Here is a 26,507-nt window from a genome sequence, read left to right on the forward strand (position 1 = left end):
CAAATGAAATAACAGATAACTCTAGGGCACATTTTGAGCAATGCTTTTTAATTGAATGTATTTAGTGTACTCAAGATAGTTTTGCATACTATTACATTACTTGTAATGTTTGCTGTATGAATGTAACTATCTACGCTGCTATCTTTGAAACATAATAGTGCAAGACAAAAAATGCAATATGAGGCTAATGAAAAAATCCTGTGACAAAAAGTAACACAATTAAGAATAATAACAAATATGCTATTTGATACAAAAACATTTTTTACGCTTAAGCAAAGAGCTTTAAAAGGGCAAAATGTAGATTATTTCATAACTACATGATTGGTAATTTGCACCCATTTGGGATTTTGCCTCCTCTAGCCAATGTGATAAAAAATCCATTCACCATGTGGCCTAATTTTCTTTAGGTTATTCTCTTTATTGTTCTGCTTCCATCTATTCACACTCAGCAAATGCACATACATTTACACACATTAGCCAAGCGCGGGCACAGTGACAGGCTATAGGTGGAGAACGCGGGGGCGCGCGTTATTCCACGAGAACGCGCTCTGCTCTGTGCTAGGGACGTGCACGCAGGTCTCTGCCCTAATGCGGTGCACGGAGAGAGACACAGCTCACTGACAGCCTGTCACACAGACATACAAGACATCCTATTCAGCACACTGCTAAGGAAATACTGAGCAAATCTTCAGCATCTAGCCTGGCAGAGGGCGTGAAGGAAGCTTGAACACATACTCCATGCATCACCCGGGCTTGCAGGCACCAGCCTACTCCGGCATCACCCGAACATCTTACATTTTCATGCGCTTTTGACAGCTGTCTCTATACTTACTGTTTGTATATAGTACTTCTTTATATCACATATAAGCCATTCTGCAAAAGCATCTATCTTCCAGGATTTATCCGGCACACAGCTCTTGCCCTCTGCACCACCTATCAGCCCCCATCCTGCAAGCGGAAGCTACTTCATACATCCCTACATCATCTGAGCATCATCTGGTGTAGGGTGAACCGGGAGAGCTGGTACTGCGCAGAGGACAACTGCGGTCAAGTACCTATTTCCCTGGGCCTGCACATCAGCATCGTATCGAAAGAGGAAAAGAGGAGCAGCAGCCAGCCCGGGATATGACAGGTCAGCACTGCGGCTCTAGGGTGCAGAGTGGGAGGGGGCGCCTTATAATACATTGGCCATGTCTATGAGTCTGAAGGTTCCTACTACACATTCTGCGTCCTGTGTGCATCAAATGATATACACACATATTACCTACAGAGCATTGTTTCTAATTCACCTTTTTAACCACAGCAAAATGTACAAAAATATATTCAAATGGGTATCTCGAATAGCTTCATTAATCTCCAGAGCCAGAGCAGCTTTTCTCTGTACCTGCAAATCTCATTGTCACTGTTTTCCTTTCTTTGTGTCAATGCTACCCCTCACCCATGTCTTTCTCTGTCACAGTGTGTCTTTGTGTGTTGCTGACTGAAAACTATTTATTTGTCAGAGACTCACTCATTGTGCTGTCCCTCTTCTTGCAATGACAATGTACATCTCTTATGTGTATTTCGTGCCTGTGTCTATTCTCTATCACCTAACGGGATAGGTTCATAGTCTGATATTATTGTGTCAGACAGCAAAAACCTACCACCACTGTTCTGGCAACTAATGTGTTAAATGCTATTTTTATGTGCCATTTGACATTGAAGAGTTGAAAGCTAAACAGCACTGCCAAGTAACCATGCTAAAGTAATTTATAGTATTTGTATTACTAATTGTTCTATAAGGAAAGTGAAAAAGAGTTCTGGGCTTCTTATATTAAATTGCAGTGTACCCCAACTTTAACCTCCCTGAGTGTACATTAGAGGGATTCATGGATGGTGCTACAGTATTGGGCACAGCTGATTGCTGTTTTATTAGTGTGTTTTATCAGTAAATGTGGATAGCACTGTACAAGTTTTTCATGAAATTATGCATATTTGTTATAAATGTTATGCTATCAATATATGCTCATGGGCCTTACCACATTAAATATTAACCTTAACCTATTGAGATTCTCTGAGAAGCTTGTGGCCATAAACCTTGGAGGGTCAGATTCAGCCTGCAGGTTACAAAATGGACAGTCCTCAACTTGGAAATGGCAGAGTTATGGTTTGCAGTGCTGTTTTCTATCCATACTTGGCTACATAAGTTGTCATGATATCTAGAAATTACTGTTGACTTCAACGTATATTATTAGCTATGGGCCTAAAATTTTAGACTTTGCAAAACATAATCTTGGTAATTGAATCAAACCTTATAACTATGTATTTTGGAATAGATAATGTCACTTACTATTTTTTGTATACAACGCTGCAGGGATATGCCCAGTATTAGCTGCAGGGCCAAAGATAAATCCTGTTATATGGGCCTACCGTAAAGTCGAAAATAACCATATTTTACAATAATTATCATGATGGACTGATTTTGAAAATAATTGTGCAATATTGGAGGGCAATGAAGTCATTTTCTCATGCATCCCTTATTTCAGAAGTGTTATATGTGCCCAGTAAGACTTAGGGCCACTAGAAGATCCTGTGGCACCTTTAATGGCCAGTATTAGATTGTCTACTACACATGTAAGACTGATACAGGGGGGCAGAGAGAAGGTCAGCAATTTAATGTGGAGAATCTAATTCACCATAGCTATCCTAAATATGTAGCCCAAAGACAGAAAATGGATTTCTAGGAATTACTGTATATAGAAGGTTACCTAAAATATGTATGCTAAGTAACATTATTTACATTCTCCAAAATACATCTTGTCATTAAAGGTTACAAATTGAGCAGGAAGTGTGCCCCAGCTGCACCATGGGTATATTACCTCTTGTTTCATTCATGAGGTAGTTCTGAAAGAACATTAATGTCTCTTATCCTGTACCCATATTAACTAATTGTTCTGGGGTCACATGAGCAACACGCAGAAAGCAGGACTGGACCTAGAAGAACAGCCACACAGTTCTGTATATAGGCATGTTCCATGGGCAACAGGCTGCCTCTCATTTCATTCTTTTACCAATTTTCTTTGTATCTTCTACTGCCAGCATAATAATTATAATTTTAAAATTACTGGAAGAATACATTTATGCCTTACACTAGGAATGATGTAGGAGGAAGCAGTCCTGGGGCTTTGTGATTATGAGGAGGATAAGCCTGGGGGTTCATATATATACATACATACTAGGCGCTCAGAAAGTTGGGCATAGGACATGCTTGCTTAGTATTGCCTACAAAGAAAGGGTACGCCTACATCCGGATGCAGATGTTGTACTTGCGCCTCTACACTTGGAGATTCAGACCAGTGGAGGGAAGTGGAGTGCAGATGCAGACCAAGTATAGTGTAAGGGGATGTTTGCATTATTACTGAGGCAGACCCACATGAAGACTTATATATAGGCCTGTCAGTAGCCATGTCATTTGCAGATGCCTGAGGGTTGGTGCAAATAAAGTCTAATGAGATGGCGGTCACCAGCACTAACTAGCAGCTTCTGATTGGCTGTTTGCAAATTCACCTCTAAAGCTGATAGGAGAATTTATCCTTTGATTGTGCATATATGATATGATTTTGTGAGCATAGTTTTCAGATAAGTTTTTGCTACTTTCATTTGCACATAAAAATTAAGATTATACTCACTGTATTATAGAGATTTTTTTATTTAAATCAAACACAATAGAGAGCACATTTTTCGATTGGTTTGTAGTTTATCTGTGTGTAAGTACGCCTGATGTAAACTTGGAGCAGGTGTGACTGGCGCAGAGTATCTTGATATGCTTCCGACTCAGTATATTGACGTAACTGCACTATTTTTATATGCAGATTTTAGAGGTTATATTTTATGCATAGGCATCCATCTCCGCGTGAGCCTGTCAGTGCAAACTCATGCTGGATAAATTTGATATTTGATCACTTAGGGCCTGATCCTGAGTTGGATGCATGTTGGGTGTAGTGTAAGCTAGAAAGCTGCCTGTAAATATAGCATTTTTACCCCCATATACTGAGCAGTAGGCATCTCAAGGTGCATCCAGCACTGCAGCTGCAGCATATATGCCAGGTTTACACCAGGCAAACATACACCCACGTACGCAACCAGGCCATAAGCATAACAAAAGTTTGTTAACATTTGATTTGATAAAAAAAACAACACATTTGCTATTAGGCTTGATATAATACAGCAGATATAATACTCCTTACATGCAAATTAAAGTAGCAAAAAAAATATTTATACACTCACAAAATCCTATTGTATATGCACGAAAACATCTGTCAGTTTCAGATGTGAATTTGCAAACACAAGTGGATAGTTAGTCTGGTGACATTTATCATGATCAACATGTATTTGCATCTGCCCTCTAGCAGGTGCGTCAGATATAGCTCCTGACAGGTGTATGTGTCGCCATGCTGGTCTGACACAGCCACATTTGCGTCAACACGCCACTACTGTACTTGGCCGCCTTCCTCTTTAGGAGGAGATGAATGTTTCACATGGGCGCAAGTCTTGCACCCATATGTGTGTACTCTCTTTGTGGGCATGCTCAGTACACATTTTTGCAATGTATGCTATGCTAATGGGGGTTGGTTCAGTTGAGTAAGAATACTTACTCCATTTCTTGCTTAACTTTCCTTAATGAATCAGGCCCATAATCTTTATCCAGACCTCAAGTTGTTTAGTTTGATTCAATGAGTAGCAATGTGACATTTTCCTACATTCCTTGAGTATTGTATCAGCTGAAATCCAAATAATTGTCAACCTAACAAAGTCATTGAGCTAATTTCTGTTATTCTTTTAATTCTGTAACGTCTGCTATACTGTATCTTTAGAAAAATGTTCTTGTGCTCTTTGGCTTTTTTCACTACATAGAACAAATGTAACCTTTGCCAATACTTTTTCAGAGAATTGGCATTTACTAACATGTAATGTGTACATTGTGCTGTGATCATATCAATTAATATTACTCTAACTGTAAAATTTACATGGAATCAGATAACATACAGCCAGCCCCCGTGGGAGAGTTTATTAGTGCCTTGTGCAGATTTGCTTCCAAAATAATCTCCCTGTATAAACTAAGTCGGATGAAAATGTTTTGTTATTGGCTGAGATCTCACCAACAACAGATAGTAATGGTTATTGGAGACTTGATTTGACATCTTGTTGTTATTGTGTCAAGCAGTACTCTGAGTGGAGGGAAATTTACCTGTAAGGTAAACTCCTTGCCTGTACCGCTCATAAATGTTTCCTTATAGAAAGTTTACATTTGCCTCCTTTTGTTTGTTGACAGTAGTTTGTTGAGTAACAGTGTGTGCCATAGTCTCTTCTGAACATGGCGTGAGTGATGGTCTTGCTGATAATATTTGTTTTCCATTTTACATGTTTTAGACCGATTGTATTTTTTATACTCCTGTTTACATAGAGTATGAAGTTGTTTGTACTCCCAAAAATTGTATTGAATTGTGGAGTACTATATTGTAAAATTGTATCTTATCAATTGGAATCTTTGGGAATCTTCTACTTACTCTTTCATTCTAGTCTTTTGCAGTTACTTATTAACCATTTACAGGTGATACTAAGGCCATTTTTGTGGTTATTTGAATTGAAATCTACCTCCATAGCCTCTCTTGTATTAAATTATTTAACTCTCTGGTTGTTTGGTATGTATGTTGGGCAGCGTGGTGGTTGTATTGCTGTCTCGCCAAGCTGGGAATATTATAGATATGACAGCTGCACGTTTATCATATATGGGTAAAGTATATGCAGGGCGCTACAAATAGTAACTATAGTTGGAACATATATAAAATATATAAACTCAAACTGGTGTTAACCCCCCTTAACTGATGTCAATTGAAATAATGAAATTCCAATATCACACCATTGTCTCACACTTACTGAATCTTCTGGCTTTTCTTTCTTCAATCCTTTCACTAGCAAAGAAATTTCTCACGTCTGAAACATCTTTTACGTTCAAATGTTTCACACACACACACAAGACTCCAATCTTTTATCAATTTAGAGAGCAGCTAAAGTCACTATTTGACAATAATATATATTAAAGTCTGTGTATTACTAAGCTGAATAATATACATGAGATAACTGGTGTTTTGCACTGTGTGGGTAGGTAGATTTGTACACAGGGCATGGTAGTGAGCTCACATTAACTCAGTTTCAGCATTTTGATCCCTATCAGATCCCATTAGGACACTGTCCTAAAGATACTGGATAAGCTTTAGCTGTTTGTGGTGGTGTTGGGGAGATAATACTGTTTAACAGAGCTGTAGTTAAATATCAGGTTAACGCTGGACAATGTATTTTACTTTCATGATTCATATCTGAAAAATTCAATTTTGGGGTTTAGTGTACCTTTTTCTAGCCCGTATAACAAGTATCATTTTACACTCATTTGTTTTAAATTGCTGATATGTGGGGGAGGATGCAGCCATGAAGCTCGTTGGCGATGGGGAGGATAGGCCTAGGAGGGCAAACAAGTACAGTTTGGGATTGTTATGAAGTCACTGCCTTATGTATATACCAAGTTTAAACCCACTGGGAGTTTATTGATATTTTGACCTCATAGGGCCTGATGCAGAGTTGGTGGCAAGTTCGGCGTAATTTACACTCAGATGAAAAAATTGCGGATTTACACCCATATGCTGAGCCGTACGCATCTTAGGATCATTGCACCAGTACAGATTTATGCCAGGCACACATCACAGGCACTTACATCCCATTGGCACCCATGTTTTTATCTATTTGTCTTATGTGCAACAAACTCATTCACTATTAGGCATCAATAAAGCATAAAAGCTTCTCTAATACTGTAGGAACAATTCCCTAACTCCTGTGCAGAAATCAAAGTTTTGTTCAAACAAGAACACAGAAGCATAATATATGCCTGAGCAACGAAGGAAGCACCTGTCCGCGTGCACCAGTTCATGTTAGCGGTGCAGTTGCCAACAGCCAATTACAAGCGGTTTGTTAGTGCCTGGAGGCCATCATCATCCGCTATCTGCACCTGCCCCTGACCATCCACAAATAATATTTTCAGTCGAATATTCCTAGTCTGCATCCATTCACAATTGCCTAAACACACCCTTTATGTACTGGGACTGTCTCAGACTCCCCCATCCCACCTCTCCAAGTTCAGACTGACATAAGTGGCAGAATCACACAAATCTTCATGAGTGGTCACAGAGTGATTTCACACAAGATGAGCTCTACAAACTGGCATAGTACTCACTCTGGCTGTGCCCCACAATCCTGACCTATAGATGTTTTACTTATTTAAAGATTTAACCATTTGACATTTTCCTGCATTCCAGTTGGTTATTGGATTTTTCAGAAATCCAATGAATTCTGAACTTAAAATTTTTTGCTGATCTCTGTGTTTATTTTTTAACTTCTGTTATACATTATCTTTTGAAAATTGTTCTTGTCTTTTTAATAATGGTTTCTGTACTCTTTGGCATTGAAAAGCTTTTCTCTACTGTAAGAATTGCTCTTTAATCTTACACATGGCCTGTTGCTTGTATCACTATTTCCCATGTCTTGCTTCCACTACAGCTGACCCAGTCTTCAGATATAATAAACACAATACATTTAACTTTGTTCAACCCATTTTTTGGTATTATTATAACTTGATAGTGAAACGGCAAACAGGCACAGTAAGTCCAGTTATGATAAATGTGTTGCACAAGCATATAGTGCACTATGGGGTGGATGAGATTATTTTTACAGTGAATTAAATAATCACGGTATGCAAATGTCATTTTTTGTATGTGTTCCTTAAAACTAGGGATATACTGAGAAGCAGAAATAATGTAAGATGATTAGAATAACATGAATCAGATCAGAACATTAAAACGTTAACAGCTGCACAGCGTATTTCAGCTCAGCAAACTCCACTGTATGCAGGTGTAGGTAAGTCTGATGTAGGAGGGGCTAGGTGAACATGTAGCCAATCCGTGCACCTAAATGTTAACAACAGCAGAATGCGTCTCAGTGGTCATTCCTCTCGACCAATCTGCTTATAGTCACTACTGGTTGGGAAAACATTGCTGATAAAATCAGGAAGAAGTGTTTAGAATCCCACAGTATGTCTGCACCTTTTAATTCAGAAGTCAATAGACCTTTAATAATGTGACAACATTGTCAGTACTCTGGTATTTTCATTTCAGACAGGCTTTCATATATGATATTCAGTGTTAAACTATAAGACTTTTCTCTTTTTGCTACCAGCTACTCATTCCATTCTCATCTAAACTTCACATTGAACCCTCTTTCCTTCATCCCATTATTTCCTGTGACATTCCATGTACTCTTATCCTCATTTCTTCTACATCTCCTACATCTTTCCACTCCCACCACCCATTTCTCAAAGCCCTTTTGTCACTTTTTAGGAATCATTATTTCCTGTTGTCAGTTTAGAGACTATGCATAAATCTCTCTTACTAATTTAGATTGCTGAGTACAATTCCATCCCCATTGCGAAAGAAGCTATAAGAAAACATGGTCAGAACTGCTAAATAAGATAACCTTAGGGTGATCTGGGCCAGAGAAATATAACCATGGGTTGCAAAATAGAACCGGGGAGATGATTTAAAAGTAACAGTTTGCCTATTCTTTTAAAAATTTGAACAACACAAACTGCAGATAGCAAGGTAAAATACCAAAATAGTCATACATTTGTATTATTTATATACAAAATAACTTTGATGTTGCCAATTAGGCCAGGGAATAATCTAAAATAAGCTCATCTATTGTCTGGCTAGAGGGATTGCTGCCAGAGGCATGTACCATTTTTTGATGGGATTATAATAAGATATTTACTGAACTGTAGATCACTAGGGAGTATGAAAGTATTGCAATCTGAGGATTAGGAGAATTAGTTTTGCCCATCACACACCATCCTTCTATACCAAGCGGCCAGTGTTGGATTGTATTTCAGAACTGTATAGTAATGATATAATAGCTATAATAACAGTTGACCTAGAAGCAGTGTATATATTTACAGTGGTTGAGTGAATCCAATCTGATTAATTCAGTTTTTAATGAGTGCTAATTGTGCATGTCTTTATACTATATAAATATACTGTATATATGTATACCCAATTATATTTATTTATACCATTTCACAAGATGCATGCAGCTCCATTCTGAGGGAAAAAAGTGAAAAAGAAAATTATAATTCCTTGCGAAAGATCTCACACACATGTGACAACCAATCACCATAAAGGGAGTTCATGACATCATAAGTCACGTGTATCCCCATGAATACACACTGTACATGTTTGTTATCACTACCATCTGACTAGCAACTTTTCATCTCTGCATGCATTTGCAGTCTTGTCTCTCACATCTCCGTTTAATATGCCTTGCAAGCAAAAACAAAACAAAAATATTTTCAAAAGTATTAAAGTGATAGTTAATAGTGTACAATATCACCCCACGTCACTGATATAGGACTGATTAGAACACAGATGAAATGTAAGCAGCCAATGTACCTGTGCCTTAAACTTAGTCAATACTAGACTGTGGCCACAGGAACTCTGGTCTGTTAAATGTGTGTTTCAAATGAGCAAATAAGGCCTGTACTTTAAAGCAGATGAGACAGATATTAGTACAAGTAATTGTTATAAACTGATGTAATCTGTTTCTATGGGACAGTTCAGAGAGGTTACAACAGTGTCCTCCTTGTGCATGTGATACATAGACTTGAATGTGGAACAGTATAACATCATACATCTGGAGGCGTAATAAGGTGGGATAGGACTGTAACTCTGAATATGGTAGATGACTGTGTGGGAGGCTCAGCTAGAATGCTTGTGGATAGTTTTTCAATGCAAAGAAGTGTGAACTATTAAATATGTATGTGCAGGGGGAGTGTAATTTGTGTATCTCTGTTTTATGATGACAGCTGCGGTTTCTGTGCAAGGCCTAAGTAAAAATCACTGTGTTGTCATTACTGAAAAGCTGTAGGCAGATTGAAAAATATGAATCAAACACAGAGTGTTGTGTGCTATTTGAGCCTGGTAGGTTTCCCTATCAGTGAGATACTTAACTGGCAGGACAGGATTAATCTCTGTAACTTTCACACTCACTTGCTCTCCATTCAATATGGCTCCATATTCTTGGTCATCTGTACATCCAGCTCCTCCTCTACATCTGCTCCGTCCCTCTCACTGTATCCTTTACCCCTCTATTCCATAGATTTCTTCCCATTAGTTTCCTTGTCCTCCAAGTACCCCCTGCTGTCTCTCCTTCTGTCACACTGTCAGCTTCCTCCACAACATCACATATTGATACCCTTCTGGCACACATTTCTTTCAATATGGTGGTATGTACGTCTAATCTTCCATTATAGGATGTCCTGACAGCTACAGTACACAAACTCTAGCAGCTAGATGTGATTGGTTTGCAGCGTAGATCAACATTATAGCCATAAATCCCTGAAAATAATAACATTAGTTTCTAAAAATGCCAAGTGAGAAAATGAGTTTGAATGGGATGGATCTATGGAATAGTCTAACAGCAGATGTGGAGAGTGAATTAGATTTTAAATGTAAAAATAAAACAGATACCTCTGGTGACTGAGTCGATTTGGATCTCTACTCCCTCAAAAGAAGGATATTCTGAATATGAAGAAGGATCAGGGCTCAAGACACTTTACAAGCATGTAAGATGATATGACCTACCCACAAGCAATGTTGCAGAGAATGTTTTTATTTTATAAATAAAAATATATTAATTTAAAGTCCATATTTTGTAAAATAATAATGATAACTTATTTTCCTCACAAAATAATGAATAACTTGAACTTGATAACCAATCTACAAACCATTTTATGTGTAAACAATTAATGTACTTAAAAAAAAAAATATGGGTGAATAGTAATAAGTAAGGGTCACTGACCACATTGCACAAACTTAGTTGCTCAGTATTATGGGTAGTTAAAGGACAGATGTCCAGCAGGGGACAGCTGGAGCCTCATTGTCTAGTGACATTACATGGTCCAGACAAAGGAGCTTCCAGCCCCTGGACAACAGCTGACTATAATCTTTGTGCAGAGGCATAAACCTGCTGTTTTTATCTTCAGCTGTGACATCTGTGAATAAGGAAGCAAGTTAGGAGTTACATGATAAAAATCACACCTGTCAGAGGAAGATGGACAGGTGCGACTATTTTGCATCTTAAAAAAGTTTGAGGGACAGCACATAACTATTTCGGTTGCAGGATTTAGGAAATGTCAGATATCGATAAGAGAGTAATCTAAAGGTATATATGTCACTGTCTGCATAAACACATGCCTCTAATAATGATACATCTAGGGCCTGATTCATTAAGGATCTTAACTTAAGAAACTTCTCTTTTAAGTCTCCTGGACAAAACCATGTTACAATGCAAGGGGTGCAAATTAGTATTCTGTTTTGCACATAAGTTAAATACTGACTGTTTTTTCATGTAGCGCACAAATACTTGATAGGTTATTTGTACACTGAAATTTAAAGTTGATATTTGTGTGCTACATGAAAAAACAGTCAGTATTTAACTTATGTGCAAAACAGAATACTAATTTGCACCCCTTGCATTGTAACATGGTTTTGTCCAGGAGACTTAAAAGAGAAGTTTCTTAAGTTAAGATCCTTAATGAATCAGGCCCCTAGACATAATAAAGTTACTAAAATATCCAGATCACTGGGATCAGTCTGGAAGTAGAGTAACTAAACAAGTAATATATTCAGGACAAATGGTAGTTTTAGTGTCTCCTGGATAATTAACAAACTGAAATGTTGTGCTAAAAAAAAACACATACCACTGTTATGTTGTACCATGGTATTATGTAAACGTCATAGTAATATGAACATATACTTAAGAGCCAAATTATGTTGAAAAAAACATGTCAAACAGTAAAGTCTCATGAGTTCAATTCCCACCCATGGCCTTATCTGTGTGGAGTTTATATGTTTTCCCTGTGTTTGCGTGGGTTTCCTCCGGGTGCTCCGGTTTCCTCCCACACTCCCAAAAAATACTGGTAGGTTAATTGGCTGCTATCAAAATTGACCCTAATCTGTGTGTGTGTCTGTCTGTCTGAGTCTGAGTGTGTGTCAATATTAGGGAATTTAGACTGTAAGCTCCAATGGGGCAGGGACTGATGTGAATGGGTTCTCTGTACAGCGCTGCGGAATTAGTGGCGCTATATAAATAAATGATGATGATGTACGTCTTTGACCTATCGCATGTGGTATCCATTTAACTTTGTATTTGTTGCAGTGATACGGCATAAATATGCTTTGCTACAGATACAATTCTTTCTTGTTTCGTTGTATTTTACAATCAGCCAATATTGGTGCACATAATGGCAGTAAATTATTTTTGTTGGTAAAACAGCTTTAAAATGCCATATTTTAATATTTTCTGCCCATGTGACTATCACCATCAGCACCTGTATAGATACATTGCCACTACCCAGATGTCCCAGCCATATGTAATGGTAGAAAAGACTAGTGTTTTCTGTCTTTGGCAGATGCTGGGTTATGATAAAAGAACAGTAATGGGAGGCAGGGGTGAGAGATGAGCAGCAGAAGGAATAGTCACCAGGCTGGTACCCAGCACCTTCTGACACTGTCTGCATTAAGAATTCCTCCACTTATTGAGAAATGCTGAGGAGATTGATGTTGGTATGGAGCAGCAATACATAATTTGCCACAAACAGTGCACCAGTTATCGTACTGTAACATGTAGAGCTCATTGACTGGACAATCATATAAGTGCAGCAATTAACGAGACTGTTACAATGCAGGACATAAAAGCAGGTGTGTTATGATGAATTAACACTTTGCAAGTCAATGATACATTGCAAATTACCTCAGTATCTTGACAGCTTGTTCCAGAAAAGCATAATCTGTAATATTATTGCTATTCATATTTTAACTGTGTCCTCTTCCACTGCCATAGCATGCAAATGTGTGTGAGGAGACATATTCAACAGGCATTCTAGCGGCTAAAAAATAATGATGGCTGCTGTCACTGTAGATTCAAGGGATCGAGTAGGAAAATCCTTAGTTGATATTAGTTGAATATTTTTTAGATCAGTGGTAGGCAACCTGATACACTTCAAGGGCTGCATGTTGTGGCCTTTTAACCTTTAAAATGTCATCCTTAATCTCAGGTATAAATAAAAAAAAATATGTTTAATAAAGAGGGGCACCTGTCTGTAATAACATATCAGCAGGCATCAAGCTATCATAAATAAATATGACATCAAAGCAGAAAGGTTCTAGGGACCGCAGGTGAAGGCCACATGTCACTGTTCTAGATAGTAGTGTGTTTTTTATGTGGCAAGGAATGGTGCTCTTTAATGATTATATTGTATACTATCTAAAATTCACATTTTTATCCTCATCAGCGCCTCACTAACATTATAAATCTACTTGTCATATGTAGTAAGTACTTTTCTCCCTCCAGCTGCAACAAATGCCTCATTAAATATCTCAATTACTATTTGACCCAGAAAGCCATTATACATAGCACAAAACTAGATTTGTTGAGCTTTTCAGCCAGAGGTAATAAATTGGATAAACAGTTGATACACTGATTAATACAAAGTGACACATTATTTGCATTATACATTTCACAACAGTTTTAGGATATAAGACACATCTGCGAAGCTTGATAAACAACTCTCACATCTGCTATAAAGAATAAATAACATTTGCAAAATAATTAGCTCTGTAACATGTTAGATTTCTGTATACGATGTTCCACAATGATGAAAAACTTGTTTTTATAAAACCACATAAAGCCCTTCTTTGTGTGCACTATATTCTTGGTAGGGACGTTCTTTCTACATGAAGCACATTTATAGTACTGAACAAATAGTTTCTCAAGTCATCTGTATCCCATCAGACGCTACCAATGTAAAAGGGATACAAGGAGATTGTTGTGCAATATATTTAATAAATGCTGTGTTTTTTTCAGGACTTTCAGTGCAGTTTTCTATGTGAATAGTTCAAAACATTGCACTGTACATTTATTTTTGGTACTTCATTTTTCAAGGTGCAATTTCATTTATTCAATGTAAGTGATTAGCTGAATTAATTTGTTGTTATTATTAATTTGTTTTGAACTTTCAAATGTTTTCACCTTGTTTTGACAAATGAAGAGGGTCAAATTGACCTTCCCACTTTCAACATATCATGATACCAGGACACCCACAGGCTCTATACTCCAGTAATGCTGACAGCTGTTTGACTCAGAAGAGAGCGGACCGGGGGAATGGAATGAACGGAAAGTGCTGCTGATAACAAATTTCTCATTTACCCAAGACTTCAACAGCTGTGCATTTGGTGGGGTTTCATTTCAAGCTGAATTTAAGTTTGGGGGGGGGGGGGGGGGTGGTAATTGGGGAATGAGGACATGTGACTCACGTGATTAGAGTAAAAAGTGGGGCGTGTGGATGGTTTTCCCTCAAACCATCCACTGTTTGTGGCACAGTAGTTTTAAAGCAGGGAGGTGTAGTAGGGTTGTATGGAGGGCTGGAGTTTGAAGTATTGAGGGTGAGGATAATGGATTACAGCATATGGCTGCCCACTTGGATTATTTTACAAATTCTAATTTTTGTTGTGAAAATTTGTAAAATAATTACATTATTTTGGCGTTCACATCAGATCATCATCAGTGCACATTCTTAAAGCCACTAATGTGTACAGGACGTGGGTCAGCGGCATCTATGTCCAGCCACAAGTTGCTGTTATATTGGAACTGCTACAATGTTTCTCATTTTGTTACATTACATTTCAAAGCTATTCATAATTAGGATATTATTGCTTTGTATTAGGCCCAACACGCAGCCTACAATAATGAGACATGTATCTATGTTCCTAAGACCTCCGGCTCATGTTGAAAAAAAAACGTTAAAGCGTAGACAAAAACTTGTCTTCACTTTTGACAGAGCATCCAAACTTGCTTGCAGGAGAGTGTATTATGTAGGTAATGAGCGGTTCCATCGAATAAAATCTATATTTTACAGAGTGTTATAGATTGTGAGGTAATGGTGAAATTGACACAACACAACATGAAGCAAGATGAACAATTGCCAGAGATCGTGTGTGTACGGGTCTATTCACTTACAGGCATAATTTACTAAGCCTTGTTGATGTGCATTAAACGCACATTGAGAGCTTAATGTTAATGCTGCATGTGTCAGGCAAACTTGTTCAAAGCATCGTCCACAACCATCATTTAAGTGACATTGGTTTTAGGATGGATTGTTTCTTACTGTTAACTATTTTAGATAAATATAGGTAATAGTTATTTTTTTATACATTTGTTGGAGTGGTAGGCACTACACAAAGCCTGGAAGAGTCTGCAGTGCATTACAGATCAATCATGGACAAGATCCAGCATATTTCCTGTAATGGGCTGGTAAAGGTTGCTGACTCATTCTTGTCCCAAATCCTAGCTTGTCGCCCATTTTACAGCATTTAGAATATGCTGCTAGAACAGGCTAAAAATAAGTTGCGAAATAATGGAAGGAAACAAGCCAACTAAAGACTGTCAGCAGAGTCAGCATACTTTATAAAACGAATCATTAGCTTGCAACATTTATTTTATTATTAAGGATTGTATGCTGTATATGTATGTTTGTATGAAAGCGTATGTTATTCCTGGTGCAACCCAAATACTGAAGATCGCATATCAAAAGGAAAGGTGGCTGGTTCAGGTGGAGATGCATCCCTAGGCTGAGTCCCTGGTATTTTCTTTTAATATTAGGGGCCCGATTCATTAAGACATTCAAAACGGACGTGCAGACAATACCCTGCAGGATTCGTCTAATACATATGTGGAATAAAAAGTAGTTCCAATAGAACGCACAGAAACAAATTATTCTATTAATGTCACCTGTTAATAATAGTCTTTAATTCCAAAAATGTAAAACGAAGCTGGTGCAAGTGATACCACGCATACTTTTTAGGTGGCTAAAGCCTGAATCGGACACTGCTGTGTGCGCTCAAGCGCGGCACGCCCTTACTGTACATTGACTGCATGCATACGCACATTTCTCTCTCCGTTCCGCCAATGAAATCATAGCCTATAGTAATGGTATTCTGTGCTTGAGGATGAAGAGGATGTTGCTGGGTTCACTGGCCTATGGTCAGAGCAGTTTTACGCGAAACATGGCACATATAGGCATTTTAGTTCCTTAATTAATTGGGCCCCAGGTGTCATACATTGGAGACTGATAATGCTGCTGCCTAACAATAGCCACCTGCACTTTCCCCCACCAATTGTTATCAGGCGTTACTCACATCTCTTACATTGTAAGCTCATTTGGGCAAGGCCATTTTTACCTTCTGTTTGTGTCATTGTATGTAAGTTGTGTCATATCGTGATCCTTCAATGTACAGCACTGCGTAATATTTCAACAAGATAAAAAGATAATAATAATATTGACCTTCAATTTTCAGGATTAGGGCAAAGGACATTGGGCAGTCCACAGAAGTCTACTGGTTTATAGACTTTGTTGATTAAATTGCAATGTCCTATGTATTGGAAATTCTTTATACAAATTGGTGGATTAAAGTATGAGCTATACTAACATCACTACAAGTTTAATGTGGTATGTCATGGTCATGGTTGGTCTACATTTAGGTGTCTGCTTCCATTTTTATAAGATGGAGTTACTATTGACAAGTCAGTGGCATGTCTTCAAGGAGTATTCTTGGTAATGGTATATTTTACTCCAAGAGGATACACATATATGGTTGTACAGCTACCTGGGTTTACATATGAAAGCTTGGCAGAGGTCAATACCAGTATTATATTTGGACTTGCAAATAAAAAAATATAATTAAAAAGCAAGGATCTGTAGGTGATTAAATGGGGGGTATTCAATTGTTTCTTTTAACGCGCTAAAACCAAAAAAAACGAGCGCTCTAAAAAAACTTCATATTATACGGTAATTTTGCACGCGTAAACAGTTAATATGGTACTTACTCGCTGCCAGCGGGCTGAATTTCAGCTCGCTGCTCAGGGAGCTGCGAGATGAAATTTAGCGAGTAATTACCGTATTAACGGTAATATTTTTAGAGCGCTCGTTTTTTTTTGGTTTTAGCGCGTTAAAAGAAACAATTGAATACCCCCCAATGAGGTAAAAAGCATCAGGGACAGTCAGTAGACCAAGATATAAATGAATATTAGGGACACAATTCCAGTACATGAAACCTGTGAAGAAATGGATCTGTAGTAGACACAGAAGTTCATTGTTCAAATCCCTGCATAGCCTTATAGTGAAAAACTGATAAATTGTTTTGCTCTTTTAATTTTTGACACATACTAAACCTTTACTGTAAACAAAGCACGGTGCATGCAGCATGGATGCTAAGTGGTTAGCACTTCTGCCTTACATCACTGGGGTCATGAGTTCAATTCCCAACTATGGTCTTATCTGAGAGGAGTTTGTATGTTCTCCCCGTGTTTATATGGGTTTCCTCTGGGTGCTCTGGTTTCCTCCCACAGTCCAAAAACATACTGGTAGGTTAATTGGTTGCTAACACATTGACCCTAGTCTATGTGTCTGTCTGTGTGTGTATGTTAGGGTATTTAGACTGTAAGCCCCAATGGGGCAGGGACTGATGTGAGTGAACTCTCTGTACAGGGCTGCGGAATTAGTGGCGCTATATAAATAAATGATGATGAATAAGTTAAGAACTCTGCATTTTCACTTAATCCTTCATAATTATGCAATTTACCAGAGCCGTAACTTAATATTTTAGCGCCCAAGGCGAGAAGGAGAACTGCCACTCCCTAGCTTTGAATTTTAACCAAATGGACCTAAAATATTCATAAACTGTGCCCCCCTTCAGCACTGCGCCCTGAGTAGTCGCCCCTCTCACACAGTCCTAGTTACAGCCCTGCAATTTACAAATTGCGCACACGCGGCCTCTCTCTTATTCCGCTCACCAAAGTACACTGCTGTGCTGAGTCGTTTCTTGAGAGTGTACAGTAGGCATGTACAACGGTACATAACCCAGAGGATTTGCAGTGCGCATCGAGTACACTTTGTAAATGAGGACCATTGTATTTATACCTTGTTTTATCTATACTGCCCCCCCCCCCCCCAAAAAAAGTAATATTAGTGCCGACTGGCCAAGCAAGTGGCATAGTGTGTACTCTTGAATGTTTGTACAAATTAGCAACTTGACTGTCGTTTTCCTCCACTATTGACTTACATAAGTCCTTTATGTACATTTCACTGAGGTTCAAAAAATGCTCCACAGACAAACGTGTAAATGTATTAGTAAGAGGTCTCCCAAACACTATATGATACAATACATATACTCTTTTTGCAGCATTACAGTGCAATTGAGTTTTGGTTCTTTATGGTTAGTGTGAGTTATTCAACCAATCAGAGCTTAAACCTTCAGCATGCAAGATGGTCTGCAAGTTCTATATGTTAGAAAGCAGATATGTACTTTAAGGCAACAGAAGGGTTAATTGTATAGCAAAGAAGAAAAGACCTTTTGTAAAAATAGAATATGAGATGGAAGCTTTGTCCTTTCAATTGAAGGAGAGGCAAATAAAATAAAAGCTCCTTTGTATCAAAGGAGTATGGCTCCGCTCTATAAATATTTTAAAGTCTTCGTCCCATTGACCCTCTGTAAAAGCTTCTAGGCAGTGCTAATGACTGTTTTTTTATGCATCTGGTTTGTTCACTAGATATCACACACAAAGTCAAGCACTATTCCTACTTTAACTACACTTGGATCAGCTGAATCATGAAGATAAATGTTATGTGTCTGTCTCGTTATCATTACACTGAAGCACATTAATGTTAATTGTTATTTAAGCTCAAGAGAATCACAGTGCACGTTGTATATATGAAATATATGCACAGCTATACGTCACATATTTATAATATGAGGTAATTTCCGTCTCCTGCTTTGACATTCTGTATATTCTCCTGGGAAATTTGGTGTTTGTTGCCACAGAGACCAAATTTGAGCTGGTTCCTTCAGAAGGGACAGAGACACACTAGCGGGACACAGTCTATTGATTCATCTGTGACAGGTGCATACATCCAGAAAACTGCAAATTAATCTTTACCCATCGGGGCCCATCATCTCTCTCCAAGCTTTACATGGACCGACACAGAGGAACATAGGAAATGGCAGCACCATGTACACACATATATTAATATCAGACCATGAAATGACTAATAAAGCCTTAACTGCATAGACTATCTACTCCCACACTGCAGCCAGAAATCCATATGGATGAGGCTGAGCTGCCTGCAGGGAGCGGGCAATGTTCTGCGCTCATCTGCATATTAACTGGTCCTCTTGCTGATCTCCTACAAACAGGCTGGCTGGCTTTGCTCCATCTACACAGAAACACTCCAGGGAAAATTCAGACCCGTGTGTGATGTTTCTTTTTTTCCTGGAAGGACCAGGCAAGAATATAAGTAACCAGAACACAGACCATAGAGGTTAAAGGGTAAATGAACTAATTTTCTGCTGAAAACAAAAAGAAACACAAGAAAGATATTGTTTAGGGCAGGCATGGGGTCATTGCTATGTAAATGGTATTTTAATGAGAACATCAACATATCTGCCAGACATTTGCACATGCTGCATTGGGAAACTGGGGAAGAGGTTAAACATTTGTGTGTAGGATGCAGAAACACGATACTGTGTAGAGACTGAGCCTGTATTTTTGTGCATGCAAATGAAATCTATAACAACAGCACTAAATATGAAAACTTCCATGGGGTCATAGTGTACAAGTGTAACCATGAATTTGCATTTTCTATAGCATAATAGCTAGCAAAATGTAATTATTCGTATTTGCTCCAGAATTGCTTTTGCCCTATTCAAGTTTTTATAATTTGTCCCATCCGATTCCTGCCAGCCTGATATTTACAGATGTGTGAGGACACAGATTAGAAGGCATTCTTGTAATATGAAAAAGAAATATGGTCCTTGGCCAGGGGAATATTACAGATAGATATGATAAATATTTAAAGTTTATATTTTTAAAGCAAAACTAAATACAAAACTTGTATTTTAAAATGTAATATAAAAGCCATTTATTCATATAACTGAAAATAAAAAAATAGGTATTTTAAACTGAAGTCATTTCTAGTCTTTGGTAGCCAGTGACTTGCCTGCTTGATCTCAGCCAAGTGCGATATATGAACAGTTACATTAAATCGCTGTTATTTCTGTGCACACAGAATCTTAGCTGTAAAACAATACTAATTAATATTCTATTTTGCTGTGTGCATGCTGCATGTGTGTATGTGATGCTTCGCACTTGGAAGGTACATGAGGGCCCTAACAAACTTTGCTATGTAGCCTCAAATATCCATTTACTCCCCTGTACTGCAGTAATTGTTATGTAGTAGTTAGTAAGCAGACACAGGGCACTGTGTAGACCTAGGTGAGCAATATTCAGAAGCTGGCCTTTATGCTCTTCTTAGACCTGCACACCTGCTACAACACCACAAAATGGACTTGCTGTCTACATACTCGTACTAACTATTCATGATTCATGACATCTGGTTATATATATTATATTTTACTGGTTTTAACCCGTGGAATGGTTTGTCCATGGATTTGTGTTTTTTAGGCAGATTATACAGTGTACAATGTGTATAGTCCATGCTCAGCAGAAATATCATCCTTTAGAGACACAAGAGCTGCATTTATATTGATACAACACAGTGCCAACCAGAACATCTCATTTCAGCTGTTGTGCCAAGCTCGGAGTAAAAGCTGGGTATACATTAAGTTTTGGTTTTGAATGATGACACATTATAATCTGATTGTTTTAATCAGATATTAAGTAAAACATATATATTGCATCATACACATTACAAGTTTAACATAACAGAGCAGTTAGACATTTTCAGTGCAATGTAGGGCAGCTGTAGGATCTTAAATACACATCCAGTCCTCCTAATCTTATAGGTAGATATTTTCCACCTAATCAGAAAATTAATTGATTTGGCCATCTACATTTGATTGTATTGTATCCATACACGTCAATTCATTTATAATCTAATGTAAAACCACGTAAATGATCAGTCTGTTATGTGTGTGGCCAACATAAGTGTGCTTTTATAGTCACACCCAGATAGGGGTGTTTTTCTTTGGTTTGCAGAGGAATTAAACTCTAAGGGGGTAATTCGGTTCAGCCAGGAATAGCGCAACGATAATAGTATTACCATTAATACTGTCATTTTATAATAGGGTGCAGGCCTTGTTACTTTTGCGAGTAATGCAGCCAATTGAATTCCCCCTAAGAAGAAAAAAAATATATTTCAGGCAGGTGATTCTTCTTCTGAACTCCCTTGTGGTGAGTGCCAGGTGCCTGCAATATGAATATTACTCATTACACAAACTTGAATAGGGAAAAGGACTCACTCTCCTGTTTTATGTCACTGTGTACCTGAACTGAGCAAGGAGCAAATAAATAAAGCCAGAGAATTGTCTGAGGAGATCAGACAGAAGATTGTAGCCAAGCATGGACAAAGCTACAAAACAATCTCCAGAGACCTTGTTGTTCCCGTTTCCACCATACGTAATGTTTTTAGGAAGTTTAAGGCCAATGGCAAGAGAAAACTTGATCGATGAGCTGCCAAACGTATTCAAGCTGACTTACAGACCCAAAATACAACAGTTTCAACTTGCACCATCCCTCACCAACTCAATGAAAGTTGGTTATATGGTAGGATGGCCCTTCTGCTGAGAGAGAGACCTAAGAAAGAATGATTGTAGTTTGCCAAACACATCTGAACACTCCAAATTCCTTCTGGGAGAATGTCCTGTGGAGCGATGGTACCAAAGTAGAACTTTTTGGCAAAACATCCCATTCCTGTGTTTACAGAAAGCAAAATCCAAGAAAAGAACACCTTTCCTACACTAAAACATATAGGAGGTTCAGTGATGTTTTGGGGTTGTTGTGTTTTGTCTGCCACTGGGTGTCTTGAACGTGTACATGGCATAATGAAATCTGGAGATTACCAGGCCATTTTGGTTCTCCACCTAAGCACACACTTCAAAAAGCAACCAGAAACCGTTCAAAGCAAGACAATAGACTGTTCTGAAGTGGCCAGCAATCAGTCCAGATCTAAATACCATAGAATACTTGTGGATACATCTAAAACAGCAGATGGGAGAAGGCATCCTTTAAATTTGGGAGAACAAGTGCAGTTTACACAAGAGAAATGGAACAAACTGCCAGTAGACCGATGCAGGAAGCTCATCCATTGCTGTTGATGGCATTTATTTTGACTGAAGAGCTATGCTACCAAATAATAAGTCTAGGGTATCAATAGTTTAGTAAATGCTTTATAAATATCTTTATTTTCTGATTTAAAAGGATATATACTATTAAATTCAGAATAGGAAAACAAAGGTTCTGTAATATCAGCATAGAAAGAATTGTGGAGACTATTATATGTTTAGATAGTAAATTGTAAGTTATTTGAAAAAATGTTCAAGGGTGCCAATATATTTGGCTACGACTGTGTCTATTTCTTCTAATTCATAATCATATTTTAGCATTTAGATACAGGCAAGAGTATAATTGTGAATATATAGCTATGCTTAGCAAATCCCCAATCTAGCCAAATCCAGCCATCATCCATTCCAAAAAATATACTGTTGCATAAAATCATATGCAACAGGCCAAAATAGCCACATCATATCACATTGGAAAAACAGCCTTAGCACTGTACCTTGCTATTTTCAGGATAATGACCCTCAGTGTGGCAGACATGCCTGGGGTTGTGTTACTAGAATGTGAGCTCTCCTTGAATGTCAGATCAACTCTGATTACTCCGAAAGCTATCTAGAAGTTGGTCATTGTATATTATATAATACTTTTTATCCTCTTGCCTGTTTACACATCACTTTTAATAACAATAAACAACCAGGCCACAAAGGTATTTAATGCAGAAAATGTTGTTTCCTCTCACTACATATGTTATTATACTAACCACCCTGGTAATATCCCGGGTTCATATACCCAGAATATTGCCGGGGTGGCAATCTGAAAGTGGTATTAGAGAATTGTTATTGCCCCCTCTTTCTCTGCTCCAGGTCATATTTTCAGACCTCCTGAATTATCTACAATGGATATAAATTTTCTTGACCTTTAATTGTTTCAAAAGAGAATACAGTTGATTTAACTACATGACAGTGAGATATATAATTCTGGTTTGGTATCATAATTTGTAAACATATGCCTGTAAATGTTACAGGATATTACAAGTTGTCATCTTGTATTTTATATTTAGGGGTAAATTAATCAAGCTGTAGGTTTAAAAACTGGAGTTGTTGCCTTTAGCAACCAATCAAATTCATTTATTTACTACATTCTATAAAATGTTAGCTACAATCTGATTGGTTGCTATAGGCAACATCTCCACTTTTTCAAACCGGCAGCTTAATAAATTTACCCTTTAGGGTCCCTTGAGAATAAACTACAAAGTCATTTTTGTGCAAAATAAGATTTTGATAAAAACATCCTCACTCATTAGTGCACAGTCATGCAACTGCAGTCCAGGCATGTTAGCAGTCTTTCAGGTTCAGCCATTTATAATCTGTATCATGGGAATACAGGTTCAAAAATATCTTTCTAGTGGTAATTATGCAAGGTCTCTTAGTGCATTAATTCCCAATTCAATAGCATCTCAGTTTATATTTCTCATAATTTTTTTTTTATAGTTTGTAGTGGTGTAATTAGGATTTCTGTGATTTTGACTATTATGTGCATGAAATGCAAATAGTATCATTATAAGATTGACAGTGGCACAATGCAAGTGAAGAATGCATTCAGTGTCTTTTAGATGATCATTTAGTAGAATAAATAATGTGTTCATCAATGTCTACTCTTTGTAACTTTCTCATTATAGTCATTTGAGCACCGCTGGTATAGAGCAGGTTTTGGACCTGTAGTGACTTGTTAGGACTTTCCCACTTAGCAATCAATTTTACTAAGTAGCTTATCTTACAAATAACAGTACTTTAGAAGGAGTCTCTACTCTGGGACACCAGCACTTGCTGAATTTTCTAGGGGGTCGGCATTTAAAATAAATAGTCGGAAGCTCTCTCCATTTCCTTTGGCACTGCTTGGCTCTCTCCATAGCATAAAAATTTCCGACACAAGAGCTATAAGATTTTTAACTAAAGCCACTTTGTGGGGTCTCTCGTGTAGAGTTGCAGATGTCCTGTCTATATGTCAGTGTCGGGACCACAGAAAATACAGCAAATGCCACCAAAGTTTAGTTGTTGGTAAGGCAAGTTATTTAGTAAAATTGATAGTCAAAGTAGAAAAGAACCAACAAGCCACTGTCCAATACCACTGGTGCTCAACTGTTCTGGGTCCACATGTTTCAGTAAGTAATTGTTCTGGGGTAGCAGAAAACATTATAAAGAGGTAATTCTCAATATCATTAGATTACATATCTGACAATCTGGGAACCTCAAAACAGATTCTGAGAGCCCACTTGGTTTCCCAACCCCAAGGTTGGGATGTTCTGAACTATGCCACTGCTAGATTGTAGAATCATAAGATAAAGCTTTAGCACATGGCTTTGTTGTGTTCTGTCTGTACTAATGATAACCTATTGTACAGTAAATATTATATTGTCTTTAGAATGATAACTAGCAAATGACTTTACTTTACTTTCTCATCTAGAAATGTAAGTAACTCTGTAAACAGTTTGAACCTGTAACCACGGTGATATTCAGGCATAGCATAGGTAATTGTGTCATGAGTAAAGGACACATTTAGCACACTTACATTGTATACTCGTTTACAGGAAACTACTATATTAATTGAGCGTTAAACCCAGGCCCCATGAATTGAATAATGTTGTCTTCTTGTCAGTAGCAGTATACTGTGGCACTTATCTATGTAGCACAGCAGATCAGTGAACTCCAGGGAAGTGTGGGTAACATTCCATTCCATTGATGGCCACATCGTGGGCTGCTGAGAACATTTCCCAAACCCACTGAAATACAGACAGCTCAATGAAGTTAAACTTGTCCATTGTGTGAAAGGCCAGAGCTGTTGGGTGGATGGGGAGGAGCACCAAACAGCGCAGGGTAAACACAGGATCACACTCTAGAAATATCACACATCATATGTTAATTTTCGTGATGCAGCCCATATTTAATTAAGGTTTTTTTTGTTAGATCGTGTCGACGACTATCTGTTTTGCATTCTTCAGTTGCAGGGTGTCATGTTCTTTCAATTTGGTATCGGCATCTGTGATAATTATCTGCAATATAGAGGTGCACATTCATCATCACATTCACATCACTGTGTTTGTTTACAGATCTCTAACAAGGGAAGACCTACATTGTCTTGTTTGTAGGATGCAATATACTGCTATTTATGAAGTTGTAGCCATCACTTAAGTATAATAAGGAAACAACAGAAGAATGTTGACAGAATGACATCAAGGTTGAACAAACATTCCCATCTGGAAAAATACAGATTTTCAGCATTTTGATCTTCTGATTTAATTCTAATATATAAATAAATCAATATATATATTATGGTTATTTAAGAGAAAAAATGGTTTCATGATAGGATATGGGTCACTTTGGGGCCAGATGTGTAGGGATAAATTAGGGATATCTTATACACATACAATAGGATATTCTAATAGCCATTATTTAACCAAGAAACAATTACCCCTAAGACAGACATTAGCACTAATGCTGTATAGTAAAATGTATATACAGCATTACTACAAGTGCCCATATCCATGACCTTGTCATGCTCACTGCTGTGCTATGGGATTTATATCACACAAGATCATAGAAAACAACTATTCTTGCCTGCTTCCCATTACATCTTGTACAAATGCAATTTATGGGTAACTTACATTTAAGACTGCAATGTACAATTAAGATGTGTTTCTATACAATATAGTCATTATCGGCGACGCTGAATCTGTCTACAGTAGGACTGTTGGACCCAACCGCAATACATCCGGCATCAAACAACACAAATGTTAACCCCAAACCTCCCCCCACCCCCCAAACAAACCATATTAACCCTAGTGCTGCCGGCGGATGTTTATGTTTCCTCCTGTTTTTTCTGTCAATCCTTATTACATCCGCTTGTATAAATATGATATATGGTATATTGTCTTTTTGTACATCATTAATACATGTTTCTTTACTTACCAACCCCTTACTGGTGTTTCATGTGCAGTAGTTACTATTTTGGTGTCAGCATGAAACTGTAAGGGGTAGGTAGTTATTTAGTGGATGTCAAAGTGCTCATACAGGGCTGTGATAAGCATGCTGTAAATTAGGTATGTAACCACACAGCACTTCTCAGAGGCCAAGGAACACTAATCCTGAATTTTATGATTGTCAATTCCATTTACAGTATTTTGTGTGTACTTCACAGATGATGATTAGTCCTATTTGCCTTCCAGGCTAAACTGCAATCAGTAA

The 26,507-nt window shown here is 37.8% G+C and overlaps 1 protein-coding gene across 9 annotated transcripts in view; it reads left to right on the plus strand.

Moving 5' to 3' along the window:
- Positions 1-550: 550 nt before the first annotated feature.
- The window catches only part of NFASC (neurofascin), an 87,623-nt gene continuing 61,666 nt past the window's right edge, over positions 551-26,507 (plus strand). For 4 of the 9 annotated variants that reach the window (XM_075196089.1, XM_075196091.1, XM_075196090.1 and 1 more), the window contains exon 1: positions 554-1,132. In XM_075196089.1, the coding sequence (XP_075052190.1) occupies positions 1,126-1,132 (7 nt within the window). In that variant the 5' untranslated portion in view covers positions 554-1,125. Of the gene's footprint in view, positions 1,133-26,507 lie in introns of all 9 variants that reach the window. The other 5 variants (XM_075196095.1, XM_075196097.1, XM_075196093.1 and 2 more) reach the window with 4 other exon arrangements.

Source organism: Mixophyes fleayi, chromosome 2 (assembly GCF_038048845.1).
Source record: "Mixophyes fleayi isolate aMixFle1 chromosome 2, aMixFle1.hap1, whole genome shotgun sequence".
Taxonomy (NCBI): Eukaryota; Metazoa; Chordata; class Amphibia; order Anura; family Limnodynastidae; genus Mixophyes; species Mixophyes fleayi.